The sequence below is a fragment of the Schistocerca nitens genome, chromosome 2 (assembly GCF_023898315.1).
Source record: "Schistocerca nitens isolate TAMUIC-IGC-003100 chromosome 2, iqSchNite1.1, whole genome shotgun sequence".
In the NCBI taxonomy this organism is placed as follows: Eukaryota; Metazoa; Arthropoda; class Insecta; order Orthoptera; family Acrididae; genus Schistocerca; species Schistocerca nitens.
In genome coordinates, this window is record NC_064615.1 from 878,310,579 (window position 1) to 878,337,036 (window position 26,458).

At 43.2% G+C, this 26,458-nt stretch overlaps 1 protein-coding gene across 1 annotated transcript in view; it reads left to right on the forward strand.

The window, feature by feature from the left end:
* Positions 1–618: 618 nt before the first annotated feature.
* LOC126234686 (trypsin-like) overlaps positions 619–26,458 on the forward strand; it is a 40,050-nt gene continuing 14,210 nt past the window's right edge. Inside the window, exons 1-5 of the mRNA XM_049943425.1 lie at positions 619–710; positions 11,851–11,936; positions 15,478–15,590; positions 18,390–18,540; positions 24,526–24,639. Coding sequence (XP_049799382.1) covers positions 647–710; positions 11,851–11,936; positions 15,478–15,590; positions 18,390–18,540; positions 24,526–24,639 — 528 coding nt within the window. The 5' untranslated portion in view covers positions 619–646. The remainder of the gene's footprint in view (positions 711–11,850; positions 11,937–15,477; positions 15,591–18,389; positions 18,541–24,525; positions 24,640–26,458) is intronic.

The following is a 26,458-nucleotide window of genomic DNA, read 5'->3' on the forward strand; positions in this document are numbered from 1 at the left end:
TAACGCTAAATTCGTTTCTAAAGCACAATTTACAAGCAAGTTTCTAAAACTTTCCCGGTGCAGTATCGAAACTTACAGCGGTACATTATAGACAATGTCGTTATTTTCTCTTTGTCGATTTTCTACAAACGAACCATAAAGAATACTGTTTCATGACTGTCTGCAAACTATTTCATTTTTATTCAGTAATTCCGTTCACCACATACACAAAAAGTTAGATGAAAGCTGCAACAAAACCAACACTGTTCTCAGACGATCTGTTCCTCAACAAAAAGAGCTCATAATCGACAAAAAGCCTCCAAGAAGCACATAGTTCACGCTGACCACGCTAAATATCGGTTAGTGCAAGAGGTGACATCTTTTATAGCAAAGCCAGAACAATACAGGCAAATCTTCCCTACCACATCATTTCATCAACTTTAACTGCGTTTAAGAAATCGGAGATTGTGAAAACAATACACGAAATCCGCGGTTAGGAGGAAAAGACCTTAAGTGTCTGCCGGCGAACAAATGGAGACAATCACAGCAGCGCGCGTTATCTACGACCTTGTAGAGAGCAAGAACATCACTTGAGTTGATGATCAGAGTTTTGATAAGAGCATTTGGCTTTATATACGGGCAGGTGCGGGCATCTGTCTCGCAGACCATGGCTGTGACAGCTCGCGTCCTTTTGGCGATAGCCGTTCTGTGTGGACTGGCTGTGGGCGAAGGTGAGTACTCTCTGTCCGCAGTCTATTTCAGATTGTGCCACATTATCAAGCTCTGCGACATTTCTTCCCGTATACTACAGATGCCCCACTCAGGTATGCACAGCCATTTTCTTCTGATCATCTATGGACAAAGCAGATATACAGAGCGATCGAAAATTCGCTTATTCGGACGCCACTATGCCATTCCTTGGACACTAACAGTACGAAAATATCTGTAACAAAATGTCTTCCTGTACATATTTTCGGGTGAAAATAGACTTCAACGGACTTCAGAGAAAGACAATTTTGCAGCTTCGACAAGTATGTTCATTCAAGACTGTGCCGCTGTCCTGGTCATATATAACATAGTATAAAGAAAATGTTGTGCAAGAACTGTTAAAACAGTTTACGGGGAACTTTCAGTAATTAAAGAGATAAATTTATGTAGATAAAACACTGAATTTTTTTTTTAATTAGACTTTTACTTCTTTTCAACATAATCCCCACCACTATTAATACATTATTATACAGGGTGTTTGAAGAAGAACTCCCCAGTTTTAAGTATAAATTTAATGGGGAAATTAATGAAAAATTATATCAGTGAGAATTCCTTCATGTTTTCTTTAATGTTAATAGACTTCTAAGTAGGATCCATTTGTTGCCCTGGACACGTCGAGACGATATTCCACTTCTCGCCACGTATTCACCAACATTTTGGGTGTAACTGTCACAACCGCCACGACGATTCTTTCCCATAAATGATTGATGTCTCTGATCTTTTCACTGCACACAACGTTGCACTGTAACTGACTCAGTTTTCACAAGCCAAATAATGCACTGCGCTTTCTGTTGCGGAGTACACATTGTTGCTGAGTTGCTCTACACTGCATTCCATGCACGTCTGGGTTGACTGAGGGAACTGAGGGGGAAAAACAGCACTGGCGCAGTCTCAAGAGCAAGCAGACGTGCCAACTGCGGGGCAGCGAAACTGGGAGAGCTGATGAATCAAACACCACAAACTAGAACATTGTATGTCACTTTGTACAGATTCTAGGACTCATTAAAAGTAGGGAGTTCTTTTTCAGACACACTGTATATTAAATAATATAGAATAAAATATTAATATACTTGTCCCAGAGATGAATTAGTTTTTTATATCTGATGCGAAGAAATCTTTGTTTCAGCCACTTTTCCACAAATTCTTTGACCTCCTCGCTGTCACTGATATTTATTTCACGTAATCGATTTTTGTGTGGACCAAACAATCCGTGACGTTTTTCCTCTCGTAACTGACTTTATTTCGTTCATCTGCATCTTTGAGTGGTCTTCACTGTTTACTGTACACTGATTTTCCAAATAATCACAAAAGACGACACCCAGGGCGTCCCAGGAGACTGTCGTGAATTTTTCCGTTGATTCTTGCGTTCTGAATTTATTTCGAACAGGTGAGCTGGTGTGCTCCCATTCTGCGCTTTGTCTTCCGTACTCTCATTCAAAATGGTGAATACAAGTTTCACCACAAGTTAAAATCTTGTTTATAAATTCGTCAGTTCCCCTTTCATACAGTTCTTTCGAGTCTGTACTTTAAGTCTTGTTTCCTTGTATTCTTGCGTTATCTCTTTCAGACCCTAGCTTGCACATGTTTTGCTGTACTTGAGCTTCTTACTGATAACGCTGTGATCTGTGCCAACACTTACTGCAACTGCTTTTGCTAGATATTCAGCTATAATATGTCGGCCTTTACGAATAATTTCGTTAATGCAGGTTCAAAGCGAACGAGTTGACACTTCAAGTGGCCATCCGTCACTAAAGTTGGACCATTTTTAAACAGTTCTGCCATCTTATAAAAATTTACACACTTCATATAATTTTCACTCTACTGAAAAGCAATTCCAGAAAACATTTTAGCCGGCCTTTCACCTTCAGAAATCAAAAAGTGGGATGCACAAATAATTTGGGAACTTCAAGCGGACAAGGCATCGTTACATGAATTTTGAAGTTATAAACGAAACAATATTTCTCATCGCAATAGTGCCACCCTAAAATCACGAGAGTACAGAACTACTGCCACAAATTGTTTCATTTCTGTTTCATTTTGTCTCCTTAATTATTATTAAATGTACCTCGTATGTTGTTTAAAAAATATGTTCCTGTGGATAGAAAAAGATAGCACAAAACCCTATATAGTGTGTTCGACGTTCTCTAAATCTCTCACGCTTTGAAAACATCTGGGCTTCGGTTTCTGAGAGACTGGGACGTCATGACTCGACAGCCACTACATGTCGATCCATATCTGTCTACCCTGATACCCAGTCGCGTTAGAGTAATGTTGCTGATACAGAAGCGAGCTATTTGAACTAAACGAAACCATCGTATATCCTCAAATCATCTAATTTGATCATGGGCTCATTCTGTTGTACTGTACACGCACAATAGGTGAAATAAGGGTACCTCTTAGCCTCCCTGGTTTTAGAAGTTCAGTGGCCAGCAATTTATTTAGATATCGGCGTTGCCCGAGTATATATGTAGTCCAGTCTTCCGTTAATTCATCTCCTCCTTTCCCATCTGCCCATGACCCACTGCTCCCCCGCCCCACCCTCTCTCTTTCTCTCTAGTAATATGTGAGCCAAGTTCGATTAAAATTGATCCAGGTGTTTAGCAGGAGCTTTTTATCCACGAATTTGCTAGACTAGGCACATGTCACATATATTTAATATATTTCACACATATTTCACCTGTCTCTAGTGAATTTCGCCCTGCAGTTTCGTGGTCACGCAGCTCAATATTTATGACGTCACATCTTCTTGAAGAACGCGTAGTACAATGACATAATTTTGCAGCTAAGTTCAGTGGTATATTTGAATATTGTCTGCGAAATGTGTTGCGAAAAGAGTTAACCACAAGAGCGTAATAAATTAAAACGTCATGCATGATCCGGCAGTTTTTCACTCATCTCAGTGTTTATCTCACCAACTACTTTCCTAAACCTAATTGGTAGTATTCTGTCCTAAGCACTCCTCAACATCGTGTTTCGAGACACAATGCTTTCATCATCAAGTTGTAAAACGTAGCTCACGTGGTTAAAACACTTAAATGTCTGCTAACACAATTGCGGTTTTCATAAAATGAAATTGAGTAAAAACACGTTGGACTGCGTGTCCTCGTCCTACATTAGAATCGTCGATTGTTGTTAGACTTTTTATAGTGTTTTTTTCCTGATGAGTTAAGTCTTACAACCTGATAGTGAGAGCATTGTCTCGAAACGCATTGTTCAGCTGTATGTAGAGCAGAAATACGGTTGAATGCATCATTTATTGCTGTTAAAACATAACAATCGTTACCTCACATCATAAAAATGGATAATATTTTATTCCTAAAGCATTGTGTCTGCTTACGTAACAATGTTAATGTCTTTCGTGTTTTATGGAAACTGATCCATTTCTTGGCGATAGCATACAACCAATATGGACACATCTACCTCTGGTTTTGCTCTGCAAAAGTCACTGTACGGTGTGTAGCGAAAGTTCAAATAAATGGTTCAAATGGCTCTGAGCACTATGGGACTTAACATCAATGGTCATCAGTCCCCTAGACCTTAGAACTACTTAAACCTAACTAACCTAAGGACGTCACACAACACCCAGTCATCACGAGGCAGAGAAAATCCCCGACGCCGCCGGGAATCGAACCCGGGCGTGGGAAGCGAGAACGCTACCGCACGGCCACGAGCGCGAAAGTTCCACAGCCTACTCTCCTGGCTGTTCTACTCTACGATACTGTATTAGAAATGATCGACTGTTGAAATACCACGGCAGCTTTTCAAATTTCTGTAATTCCATTGTCATGGGCATTAAAAAGAGAGGTGTGTTTTGGTATGATGTAATATTCTCGAAACTTCATGCAAAATACTGTCTCACGATTTTAACAGTAAGCGCTCTCGTGGAGCACAGTGCCTCTCTCGTCTCACATTGAGGTTAAGACGATCATTTATGTGACCTTATCGTGCCCACAAAACAAGCCAGTGTCCCGCTGATCTTTTGAATGAGTAACGAAAACGTAAAATCTTACCTTGATATTGAGGTGTACTATGCTATATAGGAAAAAATTAAGCAGTTGCAAGTTACAACATCCATTCAGAAACCACATGTGAATGCTTGCAGGTCATTGGGTTCAGATAGTGGGTTGATTTAAATTCCAGATATCTGCTGTAGCCCGGTAATTGATAGAGATAACAGCTCGCCTCAGATAATGGTCAAATGGCAGCACGCCCACGACTCTAGAAGAATAACAAGGCTAAAGCCCTGGCGGCCAAGTTATGATGTCCAATGTGCATTCTCAGTAGGTCACTATGTGCAGGAAGCGCCTACTGCGGTACCAGAGTATGTTGCACACGTGGTTTTTTTTTTTTTTTTACGTTAGAGATATCCCACCACTGAAGCGATAAAATATGTTCTAATTTCAAATGGGGAAGAATACTGTCTCTGTTAATTATAAAATAGTATTCATCACGGCATATCGAAGAAAGATTGTTGATACAGTATTAGTTAACTCTAGGATCGTCTGTGGAAGTGTCCCTAACAAGTTCGTTTATAAAGGTAACAGTGCCCACATAGTACTAAGGACAGAAAATGGCTGAAGCTAGATGTTAATTTCAATGAAAGTCTAAATTACGGTTGGAATGTGCAGCTGTATCGGAAAAATGCATTGAACGCCGGTGTTGGTTGTGAATTTGTAGATGTAAAAAATACAATACTACCTAACAAGGCTAATACGGATTCAGAATGCGAAATAAGTATTAGAGGAGGATCAAACATAATCATCGAATGTTTTTATAGACCCCTGCTGTACGAATAGAAACGAGGAAACGTTTGGTGGAAACTTGGAGAAGATTTTACGTAAATTTCGTGGTCCTGTTTTAATGTCAGGTGGAGATTTCAATTTACCAACTTTACACTGGGAGACTCAAGAGAAAAAGATGGGTAGTGGAAACAGGGAGTTATGAGAAACTGCTCTAAATGCCGTATCTGCAACTTACCTTGAGCAGCTTATCAGGGAACCATCTCCTAAAGGCAACATATTAAATCTCTTGGTCGCCAACAGGACCGAAATTCTCGACTCAGTTAGAGGAGATTGGAGATCAGTTGTGAATTTTAAAATTTTCCCGGCGAATTGACTGTTCAAACAAATTTCGGGCTTGCAGCCGGTCGTCGTTCAATACTTCGCACGATATTTCAACTGGGCACCTGCCAGTCATCTTCAGGTGAGCCGTCGCAGACTGGCGAAAACGTTTTTTTTTTTGTTTTTTTCTTTATTGTTTTTCAATTCCCCATCGGGGCGGGCTGGCAGCAGCATATGCGCTGCTCTTGAGCCAAAAGACATAGAACAAACAATAGAAGACATTTAAAAAGAACAAAGGAGAGAATATGGTGAACATAGATATAAAAAAGAGGGAACATCATGGAAGGTAATAGACAAAAAACGGGGTGACCGTTAAATGGAGATAAAAAACTGTTAAAACTGTTTAAAAGTAGCACACACAAAACGCCACACACTGCGACAATTAAAAGAACACAAGGCAGAGTATGACTGGAGCATGAAAGGTATCGACGGATGGTGTAGCACATAACAAACACTGACGGCGAACCTCAAGGCAGTACACAATTAAAATCACACCTCTCGACGCACAGGAGAAACGGCACTAAACACAACACTGATGTGGCACACTGACGATGATCAAAACAGAGGATCTGCCAGGCGCAAGGAGATGAGGGAGATTGGAGGAAGGGAGGGAGGGGAAGAGATAGGGGAGATGAGCGGGGGGAGCGCTGAAGAGGGCCAGGTAGGGAGGGATGTGGGAAGGAAAGAGGCAAGTATGGGGTGCAGGGTCTCAGGGGAGGGGGGGAAGGAGGAAAATCCGCTCTGGGAGAAGGAGGGAAGAGGAAAAAAGGGGGCACTGCGGTGGGGGGGGGGCGGGGGGGGGAACAAGGCCAGGTTATAGTTGGAAGGAAGGGTAAATGTCACGGCGAAGTCCGTCATCCGGGACGGGGATGTGTTGGAAATTGCCCTGATGAAGGAGATGGAGGGTGTGGTGGTGGAGAGAGGGAGGGATACAGCGATAGAGGCGCGGCAACAGGCGTGGGGTGGAGAGGAAGGAGGAAACCAGAGGGTGGGGGGGATCAAGCCTGCGGACAATGTAAAGGATGTGGAGATGTTGGAGGAACAGGAGGAGGTGGGGGAAGGGGATCAGTTCATACAGGAGCCGTGTGGGGGAAGGAAGGCGGATACGGAAGGCAAGGCAGAGCGCATGGCGTTCAAGGATTTGGAGGGCCTTGTAAAAGCGGGTGGGGGCGGAGTTCCAGGCAACGCTGGCATAACAGAGGATAGGACGGATGAGGGATTTGTAGGTGTGGAGGATGGTAGAAGGATACAATCCCCATGTCCGTCCGCGAAAACGTCCTCCGTTCCACAATATATAGCGTACTGTAACTATTCTGCGCATGCGTCGAAAACTTGATAGTTGAACCACACTGCCCGCCGGCAGCGCCCTCGCTGGTGGAATAGCGGAACTCAGTCGCCCTCTGCGTTGCTGTTTGCCACGGCAGTCGACGCACTCTGTCGTCTTCGATTTGAGCAAATCGTGAAGATGATGGGATTCCATGCACTGTCCAGGTGGTAGCCGCTGTCACGGTTTAACAGATTTCCCGCCAGTCGTATTTCTACGGTTTCTTTAATAATGGAGTCACAGAAAGACGTTGCTGTGGACAAAATCGTTGTTTTCTCATACTCCAATGAATGTCCAGTAGAAATACAATGTTCAGCAACAGCGGACTTGCTTGGCTGCAAAAGGCGGGTGTAACGTTGATGTTCAGTGCAGCATTCTTTCACGGTGCATGTGGTTTGACCTATGTAAGCCATACCACATTGGCATGGTATCTTGTAAATTCCGGCCTTTCGTAGTAACAGATCGTCCTTAACTGATCCTACAAGGTCCGCAATCTTCGATGGTGGGCGGAAAACCACTTTTACCTGAAATTACGGAGGATTCTTGCTATTTTAAACGAAGAGTTGCCAACGAAAGGAAGAAAAGCTAAAGATTGTTCCGGCATGTTCTCCTCTTTATTCACTTCCTGCTTCTTAGTTTTAACTGTTAGTGCCGGAATTTACAAGATACCGTGCCAATGTCATATGGCTTACATAGGTCAAACCACACGCACCGTGAAAGAACGCTGCACTGAACATCAACGTTACACCCGCCTTTTGCAGCCAACCAAGTCCGCTATTGCTGAACATTGTATTTCTACTGGACATTCATTGGAGTATGAGAAAACAATGATTTTGTCCACAGCAACGTCTTTCTGGGACTCCATTATCAAAGAATGCATAGAAATACGACTGGCGGAAAATCTGTTAAACCGTGACAGTGGCTACCAGCAGGACAGTGCATGGAATCCCATCATCTTCACGATTTGCTCAAATCGAAGACGACAGAGTGCGTCGACTGCCGTGGCAAACAGCAACGCAGAGGGTGACTGTGTTCCGCTATTCCACCTGCGAGGGCGCTGCCGGTGGGCAGTGTGGTTCAACTATCAAGTTTTCTATGCATGCGCAGAATAGTTACAGTACGCTATATATTGCGGAACGGAGGACGTTTTCGCGATCCCCTTCCCCCACCTCCTCCTGTTCCTCCAACATCTCCGCATCCTTTACATTGTCCGCAGGCTTGATCCCCCCCACCCTCTGGTTTCGTCCTTCCTCTCCACCCCCCACCCGTTGCCACGCCTCTATCGCTGTATCCCTCCCTCTCTCCACCTCCACACCCTCCATCTCCTTCATCAGGGCAATTTCCAACGCCTCCCCCTCCCGGATGACGAACTTTGCCGTGACATCTACCCTTCCTTCCAACTATAACCTGGCCTTGTTCCCCTCCCCCGCCCCCCCCTCCGCAGTGCCCCCTTTTTTCCTCTTCCCTCCTTCTCCCAGAGCGGATTTTCCTCCTTCCCCCCCCCCTCCCCTGAGACCCTGCACCCCATACTTGCCTCTTTCCTTCCCACATCCCTCCCTACCTGGCCCTCTTCAGCGCGCCCCCCGCTCATCTCCCCCATCTCTTCCCCTCCCTCCCTTCCTCCAATCTCCCTCATCTCCTTGCGCCTGGCAGATCCTCTGTTTTGATCATCATCAGTGTGCCACATCAGTGTTGTGTTTAGTGCTGTTTCTCCTGTGCGTCAAGAGGTGTGATTTTAATTGTGTACTGCCTTGAGGTTCGCCGTCAGTGTTTGTTATGTGCTACACCATCCGTCGATACCTTTTATGCTCCAGTCATACTGTGCTTTGTGTTCTTTTAATTGTTGCAGTGTGTCGCTTTTTTGTGTGTGCTACTTTTAAACAGTTTTAACAGTTTTTTATCTCCATTTTACGGTCACCCCGTTTTTTGTCTATTGCCTTCCATGATGTTCCCCCTTTTTTATATCTATGTTCACCATATTCTCTCCTTTGTTCTTTTTAAATGTCTTCTATTGTTGGTTCTATGTTTTTCGGCTGAAGAGCAGCGCATATGCTGCTGCCAGTCCGCCCCGATGGGGAATTAAAATACAATAAAGAAAAAAAAAACAAAAAAAATCGTTTTCGCCAGTCTGCGACGGTTCACCTGAAGATGCCTGGCAGGTGCCCAGTTGAAATATCATGCGAAGTATTGAACGACGACCGGCTGCAAGCCCGAAATTTGTTTGAGCAGGAGATCAGTTATCATAACGGAGTTATTGCATCACTGAATACAGTTGTAAATTGGAACGTAAAGAAAGATAACAAGAACTACTAGAAACTATTTCAGATTACTTGAGAATGCCGTGAAAAATATGTGATCGAAAATGTTGAGCATCACTCATCAAATTTTAAGACTATAGTACAAAACACCTTAGAGAGGTATGTGTTGAGGCACGCTAGTGTCAGTTTAACATATGAAGCAGTTTTTTGGGGCTTACTGCAGTAATTAGTGTATATTATCTGTCTTTCATTCAGGTTGCTAGCCTAGCATATTGTAGTTCATAAAACCCTTTGCTTTCGACAGTGTTCCATAAATTCATCTAAATGTACTGACGGTTTGTAAGACATCTGCTCGTGAATTTCCCACATTTCAATAATGGATGGATTAATTCAGATGATGTCGCATTTCCTTGCAAAGCGACATTTGTGAATGGCGTCCTCCCAAAATTACAATCACAACAAAGCTAAAAAATGTGATACTTACACGCTGTCAGTAGAAATTCTTGCCGTGTGCAGATGAGCATTATCTTGTTGGAACATAAGCCCAGGATGGTTAGTCATGAAGGACAACAAAACGGGGCGGGCATTGTCATCGACGTACCGTCGTGTTGCAAAGGTGCCGTGTATGACAACCAAAGACGTACGAAATAGGGCACCATATATGTGCTATAAGAAAGAGTCTGGTAAGTTAAGACACTAAGAAGCCATGAAAAAGCTGCGCTCAAGATAGGCATCGCAGTTGTTCAGAGCTTGAATAGTGAGATGAAAAAGGTATTTTCTACGATAATGAATTGAAACCCTCAGCTGCCGAGAGGTGTTGTTGATATACCTCGATGGGGACAGCTGAAAATGTGGGCCCTGACCAGGACTAGAACCCGGGATCTCCTGCTTACATGGCAGATGCTCTATCCATCTGTTTTCTTTTAATCTCATTTTGATCGTTTTAGTTCGTTGCCTCTGCTCGCGGCGGACGCCGCAAGACATCCGTTTCAGTTCGTCATTGATGCATTAGCTCAGTTTTTTTATTACGAGGGAAGCTAACCCTCTGACCGAACACGCTGAGCTACCGTGCCGGCGTTTTTTTTATGGATAATTTTTTCTATTTTGTTCGTTGTTGATCGTTGTGTTTGGTCGTTGCGGACGTCACTTGACAGCCGTTCAAGTTCGTTTGATGATCCTTCGACTCAGTTTTTTATTACAGAGGCCAACCAGCTCTCTGACCGAACACGCTGAGCTACCGTGCCGGCCATTGACCTTCGTCTGTGCGAATGCGCACAGTTTGCCCGAACTCTTACGGGAATCGACACCTTAGTGTGCGCGAGTAATGAGTTGATGGGAAAATATCTATTAGGTACATTACGTATGTACCTTGTGGACAGCTGGAAATGTGCGTCTCACGGGAAGCGCGCAAGAGATAAGTCCGTGCAGTCACGCTATTCAGCTGTGTCCTCGGTGGCTCAGGTTAGCCGGCACGGTAGCTCAGCGTGTTCGGTCAGAGGGATAGCTGCCCTCTGTAACAAAAAAAACTAAGTTAATGGATCAACAACGAACTGAAACGGGTGTCGTTCGACGTCCGCCCAGAGCAGTTACAACGAACGTAAACGAACAAAATGAGATTAAAAAAAAAATGTGGATAGAGCGTCTGCCCTGTAAGCAGGAGATCCCGGGTTCGAGTCCAGGTCGGAGCACACATTTTCAGCTGTCCCCATCGAGGTACGTCAACAACACCTGTCGGCAGCTGAGGGTTTCAATTAATTATCGTTTATTCTAGAGAAGCTGCACGATCATCAATGGTCTCCGTTCTTTCGAGAACAGTTACTATCTTCATATATAAGGTATTTTCTATGCTGATGATTCTATGTAAGTGTAGTGACCGAAATGGAGAAAAAAAATTTGGAGGTGTCGGAGTTACAAAAGAAAACCATATTTTATACCATGTGAACAAACCCACTCACAAAAGTCACGTAATCGAGAAATTGCAGTTTTGAAGTACGATGCGTTCAACAGATTTGACATTGGATGACTTCCACCTGATCTGACATCAAAGCAGTTTGTCTCTTGAGAACCTTTTGACTATTAAACAATTTTTTTTCCGTGTTGGAAACCTCTCAGCACAAAAACACGGGACTTATGCACTGACCTGAGAGGAATTTATGACTTAAAATCACAGAATATCACTATAAATTAGACATATTAGAACTGACACATGTGCATTCTACGTCTAATTGTTGATTTTGTTCTTAAACGCACTGTTTGGCAAACGTTTCAAGTCACAACAATGAGCGCAGTGCGGTCGCGAAAGCTTCATAGCCCTCTCTTCGTTGCTGATCTTTTTCGCCGTAATACTTCATCTAACTAGTTTGTTGGAGAACTGTCGTCACTTCGTCTTGTTCTGTTGCAGGTTGGGGACGTACCCACGGTCTCCAAGTCCAAGCCGGCCGCATCGTAGGAGGACGAAATGCTACCATCCAAGAGTTCCCTTACCAGGTAAGTCCAAAACCACTCCTCTCCACGAGTGCTGTTTCAATGGGTTTGGACAGACATTCTTTTTCTGGCAATAAACATAGTACAGGTACACGGCAATCCTGCTTGGCATCAAGTGAGAAAATATGACTTGACGAAGTCATCTATAGTTCCGACTGTTACATGAACTAAGCTTGGTCGTATGACAAGCCGTGTACAACTGTAAAGTCGTGCGATCTGGAATTTTATAATATAAACCAAGCAAAACATAATAGGAAATACAATCTAAGACAAAAAAATATGCACCACGAAGGAATTATCCAAATGGGACGGAAATTAGTAGATGTGATGCACATGTACAGACAGACAACGATTCGAATTTCAGGAAAAATGTGGAATAATTATTCGAGAGAAAGAGCTTCACAAATGAGCAATTCAACAACGTGTTGGTCCATCTCTGGTCCTTAGGCAAGCTTGTTGACTTGGCTTCGATTGATAGAGTGGTTGGGTGTCCTCCAGAGGGATATCGTGGCACATTCTGTCCAGTTGGCGAGTCAGATCGTCGAAATCGTAAGCTGTCCATAATGCTCCAAACGTTCTCATTTGGGGAGAGATCCGGCAACCATGCTGGCAAACGTACAGTTTGTCAGGTGCGAAGGAAAGAAATGGAAACTCTCGCCGACTGCGGACGGGCATTATCTTGTTGAAAAGTAAGCCAGTATGGTTAGCCATGAAGGCAACAAAAAGGGGCGCAGAATGTCATGTTGAAAAGGTGATGCGTATGATAACCATATGGCACCCCAGACAACCACTTCTGTTTGTCGGGCCGTACGGCGGGCGACAAGCAGGTTGGTATCATAGAGCTGTCCAGGGCTTCTCGAGATACGTCTTCGCTGATAGTCCAGGCTCAGTTCGAAGCGGGACATTCTCCTCCAGCCAATGAGACGACAGGCGGAGGCGTTTGGATACGCACTGGACAGCGGTGGGATTACAACCTGACCGTCGCCCGCCACACAGCACGACTACCAGGAATGATGGTCTGAAGTGCCATTTTTTTCGTAGCAGAATGGCTTTGTTGTCATCCGCGGCAGCCTTCTGCACAGTGGCACGTCGACGATATTCCACGCTACGTTTTTGTGTCCTCCATGGCAAGCCGTCATGGGATTACATTTCAGCAAAATAATGCTCACGCAAACATGGCGAGAGTTTCTTACTGCTTGTCTTCGTGCCAGCCAAACTCAAAGTTGGTCAGCAAGGTCGCTGGATCTCTCCCCACCTGACAACGTTTTGACCATCGTGGGCAGGGCCCTTCAACCAGATCGGAATTTTGAAGATATAACCCGCCAATTGGACAGAGTTTTGCGTGATATTCCTCAGGAGCACATCCAACAATTCTGTACTCTGCGCAAATTAGATTAATTGCTTGCATAAGAGCCGGAAGTGGACCAACTCGTTATTGACATGGTCAATTTGTCAAGCTCTTTATCTTAGATACATCATCCAATATTGCTGAAACTGAAATCAATTGTTTGTCTATATACGTACATCACATCTACCGATTTTTGTCCCATTCAGATAGTTTCTTCGTCGCGCATCTTTGTGTGTGTGTGTGTGTGTGTGTGTGTGTGTGTGTGTGTCTTAGAGTGTACCTCAGCATATAGGCTTAATACCTTGATGTGACAGAACATTCTTTCACGACCTTAAACTATTGTAAGACGGCAGCTTGTGAAATTACAAGTGGGGAGTACACAACGGAAGCAAGCTAATTTAGTGACGCACTTCCCATGTGTGTGTGGGAGCGCCAGGAGTCAGTTTCTGAGAAAACGGCCAGTGATCTTAACGACCGAGTGGTCGATGATAAAAAAAATTCACACAATCCGAAATGGACAAGCTGAGAGTAATAAGAAAGGGAAAGCCCAAGTACAAACAGAACCATAATAGCAAACCTAGAGAAAAACTAAGAGGAAGCGAGTAACTGTGTGTGAAAACAACGTCGGCTATTAGAAGGCTTCGGAAACATTAATACAAGTGGACGAGTAAAGTGTGCACACTTTCCTCCTGGGTTATGTCGCCAGATGATCTTGTCGAGGCCTATAAATATATGTCACTATGTACCTCCTATTTGTATGTGTCTGAATGGCTGTAATACCCAAATCGTTCTTGTACACTGTTCTCATGTTCTCTCTAGATGGTACTTATGGACGTGGACGAGTATTCAATTCTGTAACCGCAGCCTTTGATACAATTCCTCCAGGACATAAGAAAAGGAACATTTTTGTGCTAATTTAGATACATAGTCGTTAGTATGGATTGAATAGGGAATATCGAAAATGTGTACCAACGGCGATTTATCATTTTTATTGTATAACCAGTATGATTTTCATAGCATGCTACCTCCGTATATTCTGTGTTATATGTCAATCTGAAACAAGACTGTTTTCTGTCAGAATCTGTTCACTGTTAAGACTCTGTAACATCGTATCAGGGTACGACTTAAATTAATGTATGCTATGAATTGCTAAAACCAACTGTAGTATAACATTTCCAGTGCTGAGATGGCTGTATGGGCATGTTCCGAAACCCAAAAAGTTTTAAAAAATCTGTTTCTGAAGTCCATGCAGCCCGCGGTAAGGTTGCGATGCAAAATATGGCCAATGCTAATGCGTCCGTATCAATTTCGATGTCCTAGTCCGGCGAGCATACAAAACTCTCCATACCGTGTTAGCTCTGCGGAAATTTTACATTTTTCGTCAAAGAGATCTTCACTTAAAAGAGGAAATCTAAAGTCTGTGTTGGATCCAAACTCGAACCTTAACATTGTCTTTTGCGGACAAAGCACTTGCTGGCTGAGTTATCGAAACACTGCTCACAGTCGCCATGCTTTTGTACTTCTCTTCGATATTCCAACCTTCAGAGGTCCATTCTGCATACCTCACTCCGCTAGAGGGCGTACTCGTTCAAAGCCAAAGTTTCGATTTCGAATTCTGGTCCGTCATACAGTTTTACTAACTCGTGCAGATTCCAAAATCGGCAACCAAATGTCTTCACTGCAAAGGAAAATAATATGCCCATACTGTTTTATTACAGCAGCATGGCATCAATTGAGCGACATTTTGCTCTAGTAACGTGTAAGATGATTCAACTTTTAACTGTACCATAGTGTACCTGGTGGGTATCTCCGTCTCTATCTATGTCGGGCTTAATGACGTCGGTGCTTCCACCCTACCTGGCACAACAGTTTGCCATTTCGACTGACCAACTACTGCGGCCTGCGGGAGGAATATTCAGGCACGTAATCTCAAACGCTCTTCGATGCGACTTTTCAGTTACTAACCGGGATAGATCTGTCCACGTGCTATTGATACTCGACTGGGCTCGTAACGGGAGAACAGGTTAGTGTATTTGAGTCGCTCTGCATACAGCAACCTTGTTGCTACATCATAACGTCTGTCACGTCCCCAACTGACAGAACTGAAACTCCTTGTAGATACGTCTCCCAAGTTACCATTACCAGAAGCTGTGGCAGGCGTCCAGCCATACTAACAGCTGTTTGCCTCTCTTCCAGGTGTCGCTGCAACGCAAGTACGCCATCGGCGACGGCGGCAGCCACTTCTGCGGTGGTTCCATCATCGATTCCCGTCACGTGCTCACTGCTGGTCACTGCCTCTACGCATATTAGTATGTCTGCTCACATAATGTTTCAATTTCTTGTGTGCGTATGCAAGGGGACGGGGGAGGAGGGCAGAGGGGAGGAGCTGTTCCGACAGTAAAGTAAAGGTAGTCGTAAATTCTTGACCAGCTATAAAATCTCTCATGTTGCTGAAGAGATTCTTGATCTATAGAAAGCTGCAAGTCAGTCTCCATTAAAAGAGATGTATTTGAGCCATTTGATTAGGAAGTGAGACACTAAAAGCAGTGCATGACATGTCTTATTTCTGCACGAAAATAACTAGTGATGAATGTAATAAAAAGGATATACACTGTAGACCGACAAGAGCAAGAAAAATACTTTTCAAAAATTGTCTTGTCTGAAGATATTTATCTGAAGTCTAGCCTTGTACATAAGTGAAACGTGGACGATAAACAGTTCAGACAAATGTGGTGGGACCTCTAGGAATTAATCCACTTTGGAAGGACTCGACGCAGAGATCTGGTTTACACAAATATCCAGTACTGAGACCAGAAATTCCAGTAAATTAATGTACAGACAAATCTTCACAGGTCGCGTATTAATTGCTTTATTACTGTTTCACTCTACAAACGAGAGCATTTTCAGATATTCAAGCTTCTGATGGCAACACGTCAGATTCAAAGCTCCTTTCAGTACCTTCATCAAATTACTAAGTCATCGCTTTAGCGAAGGCCCATGTAACAATTATGTCTGTTTGGTGGATAACATTCAATAACCTTGGATAACATTCAATAACTTGAGGACTCTCGATTTCGAATGCCATTTGGAACTGAAAGAGAATAACTGCGTTTCCCGCTGTCTGTTGAATCATGTTTTATTTTCCTTAAAAAGCATGTGTTATAAATACTATGATAGCGCGTGATAGGCAAATTTTGTGATGCCTCAAGGCCCCTATACTTTCGAGGTAAAGTTTCTAACCTCACTAGACAGTCTCTTGAAGTGAACCATTAACTCGTAACTGGCCTTGTATTTGTTACCGTCACCTTTCCAGAATGTAGCAGAGGCTTGGTCCAATTACAAAAATAATCATTGATATGCCAATGCGTTCATGGGGTGCAAAGTGACACAATGTGAAATTCTCGACATATAACCCAACTTTTCCATTAAATCTGACTGATTACTGATGCTCAAAAGTCGCGTTATTTTAACCCGTATACACAAATCTGTGTATTGCACATAAGTTCACTCTTCAGCAACTTGAATCAGAAGCGGTCAAGACTCGCTCTTTCGTGAAAACTTAGCTACTGCCGTCATCGGTCAGCTTCATATCTTTTTAAAAAGAAAAATATCGTTAGCTACCTCAGTTAAATATGTATACGAACAATAATAATTTCTCTTTAAATACCTAGTTGTTTGAAAGCAGAGTATTAAAACAATGGTTAGTTGTCCTTAAGCCGAAGGTTGGTTTGAACACCAGACTGCTGTACTAGGTGTAGTTCTGTTGAGGGAGGTGTGTCCTTCCATTCTTCTGGTGTTTTAATGATTTGCCCAGCCAGTTTAAAATGGACCAAGAACTACGGTGCAACTCGGCATTTTCTACGCGAAGAAATCACTTTCGGATGAGAAAGAAGCCATAAGTGTCGGCAATAAATCGTAGCATCGACTGAGGATTGAAATCCGGATCTTCGGATTGTTCATCTGACACTCGGCTACTTTGTCAGCGAACAACCATAGAATTAGCAGGGAAGCACCCAGACAGATTCTCTCCAGATAAAATGTATGCAGTCTAGTGGTTCGTTCTGAGGACTACCGGCTAATTCGTACGTACCTAACTGTACTCACAATCTTAATAAAACAATCATTAAACGTAGGTGACGAATGGGAAATACTACAACCTCCTCCCACAGGGGAAAACAAAAAAAGGAACAAAAAACAAGTAGGATCCATTCCAATGATGACGTATAACTTTAATAACTCTTGTTGAATGTCTTGACCACGCTTTTTATTATTTCCAAAATCACCTTTCGATATTCCTTCATTTTTAAAGACTATGAAATACAACACAAAACTGGTATCAGAAGATATAAAAATATGTTACATATAACCATTGAATAGAGATATAGTATAATGAGTAGAATATGGCTTTCTAACTTACCAGTGTTATGTCAATCATACAAAAATTCTTCACCACATATATTGCATCTCGCCAACATTCTTAATCACGAGAGAAGTGGACAAGTGCAAACTGCTACCAAAGAACAAATTGGAGACCAAGTGGACTAAACCGCTAGGTGGCGGTGGATATGTGGTACACCCTGCATTTGTTTGTTTACATTTTCATCGTTATATCGTATAAAACTACTTCATCAGTAAACAATTCAAGGGAATTGTTCTACAGTGTTTTAGAAAAATGCACTGTAATGTGATTTCCATGAATTATTCAAGTTTGCACTTGTCTCGTGATTGAGAATGTTGACGAGATGCAAAGTATCTAACGAACGATTTTATATGATTGACAAAACACAGGTAAGCTAGGAAGCCACATCCACTCATTTATTGAATCCCTAATCAATTTTGAAAGGTAGCATATTTTCATGCCGTCTGATAACAGTTTGCACTAAATTTCATATCCTTTGAAAGTGACGGAATGTAGAAACGCGTAAGGTGAGTTTGTAAATAATAAAAAATGTGGTCAAGACATCAGAAAAATTATTAAAGGTCGTCCAAAAGGCCGCTTGGTCTCGCAGTATTCTCTTGTAAACTGCAGACGTATAACTGTTCTCAGGAAAAGTATTATGGAAAGGAAATATATACATTCCTTGTTTATAGTGTGATCTTTCTTACAGCGACGTGCTGGACCAAGTGATAGTGTCCGCTGGCATGACCAACGTCAGGGACTTCGACGATCCGAACCTTCAGACCCAGGCAGCGGAGGCGGCATTCATCCACGACGGCTTCGACAACGATAAGCTCACGTACGATATCGGAATCCTTAGAGTGAGTGGTGCTACAGCTCTCGCCATCTGTCTTTCTATTCTGCAGTATACTGTATGTTTCTGTTAGAGGTGTGGGATGCTTTCGCTTTATTCTCTACCGTCGTCGGTGGGCACTGGCGACGTTTGGGTATTGAACGTATGGTACAGCACTGAGGAACGAGTTTTGAAATAATTACGCGTATGCGTGGTTTTTTGATAACTGTAACATTTCGGAACTGTGTGTTGGATTAATCCACCCTAGGAAGGTGTGACGCAGGGATCTGGTTTACACAAAAATCCGGTACTGAGACGATTACATCTGACGAATCTTCGGTATACCGAGGTGCACCGCTCAGCCTGTCAACGTGGAGTTCAACGCTGTATGAATGTCGCATGTGTTAGTTTATCATATGAGGACCTTCGAGTTACAGATGCAGTGTGTATGTTACAAAGTCTGAGTACTTTGTTACTTGATCAAATTCGTGGAAGACTACTATCGCTGCTTTTGCATTTGGATCTCTTACAATTGTATTTACTTGAAGTGGAAACTAAAGAACCTTACTGTGTTTTATGTGCGGCTCTTTATTATATACAACGTCTATCTCGCAGTTTTCTACTAATTTACGTATATCAGTCATTGCTCTAGCACAGTGTATAGCATTTATTTGTAATATCTACATGTATCAAGGCTGTCTAGTAACAGATAACATTTCAACGAACGTTGGAAGAAATCTAAATAGATCAGAAGACTTGCTTTTACAAGGTCTTTATAAGTTTGTTCCAGGTGACCTGCTTCAGGAGGTCACAGAGTTCTGATACGTTCGTTGGTATGCTGTTTTGACTTTCAATAGAATTTGGTCAGTCCCTTCAGGAATCGGAAAGACCACTTAACCAACTTTTGGGTGTATCACGCCAGTAATGTAGGACAGGGCCATCTGAAGTGTGTTGAGGTCCTCCATTCTATTTAGACGAAGATTATTTTCACGATTTTTATACCAGTTTTTTATTTCCTGTTGCATTTCTACAGCTTATGTAATGCCCTTTGAGGGCAATTTCATACCCTCGATAGGCTGCTGATTGTCAAGTGCAACAGATTCCGGTGGCCTCACTGCGTTACTGTCGACCCCACTTGAAAAGACTTGGTGGAGCGATAGAGCATCAAAAAGGGGATGCTTCATCTGTTTTACTATGCCTTTCATCCTTCTTTGCCTCGGTACTGATTTCATCACGTTGTGCGCGGTTTTCACAGAAAGGAGTGTTCGCTTAACAAATTGCACCCCACACCTATGATTTACAGCAGGGTCGGCCACGACATACCAAACTACACGCAAGCCTTATGTGTGGGCTGCTGGCAGGCCGAAGCTCGGCTTTTCTCGTCTTTGCTCAGTACTTCTCGGAAGTACTCGCTACAGCGTGACATTTTATTTAGCAATGCGGAGCGACACTTTTCGGTCAGCACGAATTTCTTCAGTTCGACAGAATTGTGGTGACAGTGCTGTTTAGCCTTTGCTATCTATTCGTGGCATAAATGAAGTCCTCAAGTCCAAAAAGAGGCACTGTAGCGATCTATAATCACAAGCTTTTAAAAGTGAATCAGAATGACAGAAGAGAAGTCTAGCAGTTCGCATTACCTGTCATACACAGAGACATAATCGATGGGTACAGCATATTTGCTCTGAAAAGACATTACAGCACCATGCACAAAGAATTTAAAGATTTAGTTGATGACGAAGGAGCAAACAATTACAATGATCAAAATGTTCAGATGGGTGTTAAATCTTATGGGACTTAACTGCTAAGGTCATCAGTCCCTAAGCTTACACACTACTTAACCTAAATTATCCTAAGGACCAACACATACACCCATGCCCGAGGGAGGACTCGAACCTCCGCCGGGACCAGCGCCTTAGACCGCTCGGCTAATCCCGCGGCTTACAATGATCGACGATGGGACTTAACTGTGCTGTACTTCAAGAAGCACTTCGTGCTAAATTTTCAGACATGGAGCGCTTGATGACATTTGTGATATGAATAACAAATTTTCTGAGGTCGTACGCATTATTCCACTGTCAGTGGCAACAGATTTCGATGGAACTGAAAGACGAGTATCTTACATATTATTGCAAAGTACATTGGTTAAGCCAAGGAGCATGCCTGGAACGATTTTGCGATACAAAACCCGCTATTGTTAAATTTGTGAAGGAAAAAGAAGAGCAGGAACAAAAATTAGAACATCCAAAATGGATTGCAGACCTTATTTTAAGTAGACTTGACTCCACACTGTGTACAGTGAGACACTGCAAGGTGAGAAATGACTTATTTTTGATTAGATGACGGTGCATTTAAAAAGAAAATGGCATTGTGGAACGGACCAGTTCTGACAAAATCCCATCCATTCCCCTAAGCTCACTGGCGTTAAGCAAAAAGTAACATTTGAAGTACTCATTGTGGCTTCGAAAGAAATACAAGGATAGCTTTCTATCCGTTTTGAGGAAATTGCCTAACTCACACCTGCTTTCGAGCTGTTTTCAAGACCGTTTGTCATTTCAGTTTGAAGTGTCCTGTGCATGTGCATATATAACAGATAGATCAGCAGTGAAATTACTGTTTAAACGACAAATTATTATATGTTAAAACTGTTCTGGAGATTCATGTTTTTTTGGGGGGAGGGGGAGGGGAGAGTCTCCAAGTCCCCAAAATGACGATGGAAATCAATATTTTGAACATGGGTGTACTACAGCAACGGTTACAGAACAGCAGATATAAAAGACAGACAACGAGTTGCAATAAATGGTGGTTTACAAATAATCTTGACCACGGTTTAGACGTATTTAAACCCATCTTCTACAGAAGGACAAGAAAACTTCACATTAGCAATTCATTCAGTAAAATCTGTCTCCACATAACATGTATCGGCAACGATCTACATGCCCACATGTAAAAATCAAGGCCCTTAGAGTCAAGGGCTTGTCACATCAGTCGACGTGTAGCTACGAACATGGTCTGTTATTTTAAGCGATTGGTTTTACTGATGTGATAAACCCTTAATTCTATGGGCCTTATTTTTACACGTGGACATACAGACCGTTGATGATACGTGTTATGTGGAGACAGCTTTTACTGAATGAATCGCTAATGTGAATATTGTTTGTCCTTCTGAAGAAGATGGGTTTCAGTCCTCGAAACCACTGTCAAGGCTATTTGAAAACCACCACTTATTGCAACTGGTTGGCTATCTTTTATACATTATGTGATCAAAATTATCCACACACCTGACTGACTTACAAGGTGGTGACGCCCTCCTTAGGTAATACTGGAATTCAATATGGTGTTGGCCCACACTTAGCCTTGATGACAGCTTCCACTCTCGCAGGCATACTTTCAATCAGGTGCTGGAAGGTTTCTTGGGGAATGGCAGCCCATTCTTCACGAAGTGCTACGCTGAGAAGAGGTATCTATGTCGGTCGGGGAGACCTGGCACGAAGTCGGCGTCCCAAAACATCCCAAAGGTGTTCTGTAGGATTCAGGTCAGGACTCTGTGCACGCCATTCCATTACAGGGATGTTATTGTTGTGTAACCACTCCGCCACAGGCCATGCATTATGAATAGGTGCTCGACCGTGTTGAAAGATGCAATCACCATCCCCGAATTGCACTTCAACAGTGGGAAGCAAGAAGGTGCTTGAAACATCAATGTAGGTCTGCGCTGTGACATTGCCTCGCAAAACACCAAGGGGTGCAAGCCCCCTCTATGAAAACCACAACCACACCATAGCACCACTGCCTCCGAATTTTATTGTTGGCACTACACACGCTGAGAGATGACATTCACCGTGCATTCACCATACCCACACCCTGCCATCAGATCGCCACATTGTGTGCCGTGATTCGTCACTCCACACAACGTTTTTCCACTGTTCAATCGTCCAATGTTTACGCTCCTTACACCAAGCGAGGCGTCGCTTGGCATTTACCGGCATCATGTGTGGCTTATGAGCAGCCGGTGGCTTATGAAATCCAAGTTTATTCACCTCAGGTCTAACTGTCATAGTACTTGTAGTGGGTCCTGATGAAGTTTGGAATTCCTGTGTGATGATCTGGAGAGATATCTGCCTATTACACATTACGACCCTCTTCAACTGTCGGCGGTCTCCGTCAGTCAACAGACGAGGTCGGCCTGTACGCTTTTGTGCTTACGTGTCCCTTCAGGTTACCACTTCGCTATCACATCAGAAACAGTGAACCTATGGATGTTTAAGAGTGTGGAAATCTCGCGTACAGACGTATGACACAAGTGACACTCAGTCACCTGACTACTTTCGAAGTCCATGAGTTCCGTGGAGCGCCCCATTCTGGTCTCGCACGATGTCTAGTGACTACTGAGGTCGCTGGTATGGAGTACCTGGCAGAAGGTGGCAGCTAGGCGAGAAACCTGTGGCACGAGAGCGAGAAGCACTGCTCGTGTGCCTATTTACACTATCTCTGTCAAGCACCTCGCGGTCGTCCTGAAAGTAACAATCACGCAGTTCCTTCTACCGTGAGGAACTGAGAGAAGTGCAAATAACTGAGCGCCATCTCCAATAAGTATACAGAATGCGCCAGAATATCATATCCCTAAGCAGTTGCATGTGTTACTGTTTGCTGTAAAGCATGTGTGACACGGTCTTGTGCAGAAGATATCCCTTAAAATTTTTGCGTGATAGCTTTCCACAATCACATCTTGATAGCCTCGTTACATTTTAATGTCATTGTGAGGGCTTTATGCAAATAATCTGTTAACAGCACATCATGGAAATCGTATTGAACACACATACCGACGTTGCTCGATGACGTCCGTATCTTCGCTTTTTTCGACACCAGCCTTCAGTTCTTTTACTGCTTGCTCCACTAACTGGCTTTGCCGAGAGATGGGCTGTCAGATTTTAGTTTATCTTACGGGCAACCGTATTCGAAACGGCTTCACCACGTAAGCACAGAGCTATTCCTTAGGACATTGTCTCCGTACGCGGAATCAGATTGTCACGATTTTACTCGATGTCTTTGTCTTTCTTCTTTTCTTTTTTTTAAAAAAAGGAAGAATGGAAACATGACGCTAATCATCAATCGCGGTTTCATCGTCTGTAGAGTGTGTGTTGTCCTGAAGTTCGTTGAGTATCATAATTCTACTAGTGCAGGCGAAAGAAACTGAGGAAATGTGGAAATTTAAGCAAATGTAAGAGATTTGTGGAGTAGTTGCTTTCTTGCTATGATAATCTTTTTATACAGTGAACCAATGAAGTAAGTACATACCACCATTCGTTCCATACCTGCGAATTCTCTTCCTTGTTGCTATTTTGGAGCATGGTGGAGAAATGGCTGTCGAACACTACAGAGACAGTTGCTCCACAGTGTAGAACGTGTATTATACGAATTTCTTGGCCGCTTCTAGTATACAGTGAACGATTTCAAAACATTGGTTGATACGTCTGCCTAGCAGTGAGTTTGACAGACGATTTATCTACGATTTCCGATGACAGGCGTCTCGATCGAGAATTTTGAATGGCTGTGTCGTAGTTACTTCGAGTGAACTGTCACTTGGTTTCCTTTTTTGCATCTAGGATGGCCCACAATATTTATCTGAGGAGCAAGAAGACTATTTAAGAAATGGTGAAAACGGATAAAGTTGGGAATGCAGCTGCTATAGTTACCTTTAACTAGACAATTTAATATTCAATGTGTTTGTAAAACACCACTTGTGCATTCCTACTGCTTATGCAGTACCTGTGGACCTCGAAGCCCATATTTCGTCTGCACACGGTTCTGGCTCTAAATGCATAGTTTCAGCTGTTTGTCGCTTGTTCTTTGGTCGGTGTATGTATCTAACACACATCCATTCGTGAGAAAGGGATGACTGTTGGTTGCGTTTAGTTTAGTGCATAATTTCTGTTTTATATTCGAAGCTGTAAACTCATTGGTTGGTGCAACTGAATCTGCTCGTAACTGAACGTGAACGTGTTATGTTGAGCAGGTGGCGGGGAGCTTCAACCTGGACGGGACTTACGTGGCAGCAGCCACCCTGCAGGACAGCACGCCTCCTGCGGGAAGCATCTGCACCATCACCGGCTGGGGGTACGTTGAACAGGTGAGACTCTCGACAATGAATTTTGACTCTCCAGTGTAGTGTGCGCTGATCTGAAATATCTTAGCAGTTTAAAACTGTGTGCCGAACCTGGACTCGAATCTTGGAACTTCGCTTTTTTCGTGCAATTGCACTACCGACTGTGCTATCCAAGAACGACTCAGGACCCACCGTCACAGCTTTACTTCCAACAATCCCTCATCTCCTACCCTCCAAATTTCACACCAAGTTCTTCTCCGCCAAAACTCGCACCTGGAAGCTTTAGAAGGTGGGATTTGAGGTACCGGGCTAAGTAAAGCACAGATGTGGAGGGGGAGTCGTGAGTCATGTTTGGATGACTCAAGCAGTGGAACACTTGACCCCGCATGGCAGAGGTTCTGGTACGAGTCTGAGTCCAGCAGACAGTGTTAATGTGCCAGAGTTTCAGGTGAGATTCTGTGTAATACTGAACCAGTGAGTTCAGTTACGAGTGCAGGCCACTCTGAAATGAAGTAAGTAAGGTGCTAGCTGCACAGTGTAGTAGGAGACTCCCTGGCAGAGATAAATTTACGCCTAAGTTTCGTAAGACATCTCACGGTGTGTGGCAGATGAAACTTCCATTACCACCCCCCACCCCCACTCCCTCTCCTCCCTTTTCCTAGTCTAATCGCACACTGCACTCCTTTAATTTTCTTTTCTTGGTCATTTCGCGAGGCATAAGTGGAGGAAAGTAATATGTTGTGGGATAACTCTTTGAAAGCCAGAAGAAAAAATGCCAGTAAACTTCTCTATGTAGTGTCTACCATTGGAGTCTGGTGAGCATCTCTGTAACGCTCTTGGGCTTGCTAATCGAACCCGTGACGAAACGAGCCGTTATTCGTAGGATATCCTGTACCTCTTCTATTAACCATACCTGGTAAGGAGCTCAGTCTGACACGCGAAGAATCTGTCGACCACGTGCTTCGTAAGCTCTTTCTTCGTGGATGAATTAATTTTTTTTTTTAAGATTCTTCCGGTGAATCTCAGCCTGACATCTGGCTTTCCTACCACCAGTTTTATTTGCTCGTTCCACTTTAGATGGCTCTGAGCACTATGGGACTTAACATGTATGGTCATCAGTCCCCTAGAACTTAGAATTACTTAAACCTAACTAACCTAAGGCCATCACACAACACCCAGCCATCACGAGGCAGAGAAAATCCCTGTCCCCGCCGGGAATCGAACCCGGGAACCCGGGCGCGGGAAGCAAGAACGCTACCGCACGACCACGAGCTGCGGACTCCACTTTAGATCCCTCCTAATAGTTACTCCTAGGGCATTAAGGGTTATTGCTGCATCCGATGATTCATCGCCAGTTGTGTAACCATAAAGCAGTCGATGTCCATACCTGTTTGCGCGCAGTATGTTACATTTATTTACAGCCACGCCCAGCTGCTAGTTTTGCACCTTGAAATAACAACCTTGGATAATTTTTGAGATTTAACAGAGTGAATTTGCTTTTAGAATCCCTTTTTACCTAATTTTACAGTAGGCTGTGTAGATCTTCGTTTTCTCTTGATAGCTGCTGGTCAGGCTATTGTCTCCGTTGATTTTCTCCCTCCGATTCTTGAAGTAGGTAGGTATGGAAATGATTTTTTTCTAACTCTTGATCTTGCTGTTTTTCATATTCATTTATTGCTTGTACTTATTTACGACCATACGAAATTGAGTTGCAATGAAATCTGACATTATCGAATCTTCAAACTGGTCACTATCATTTACAAGAATACATCAGTCACTTGCACTGTTCCTATGAACTGCTCTACGTGTTATCACAGTAAGAGATCTTAATTGCAACTGTTGC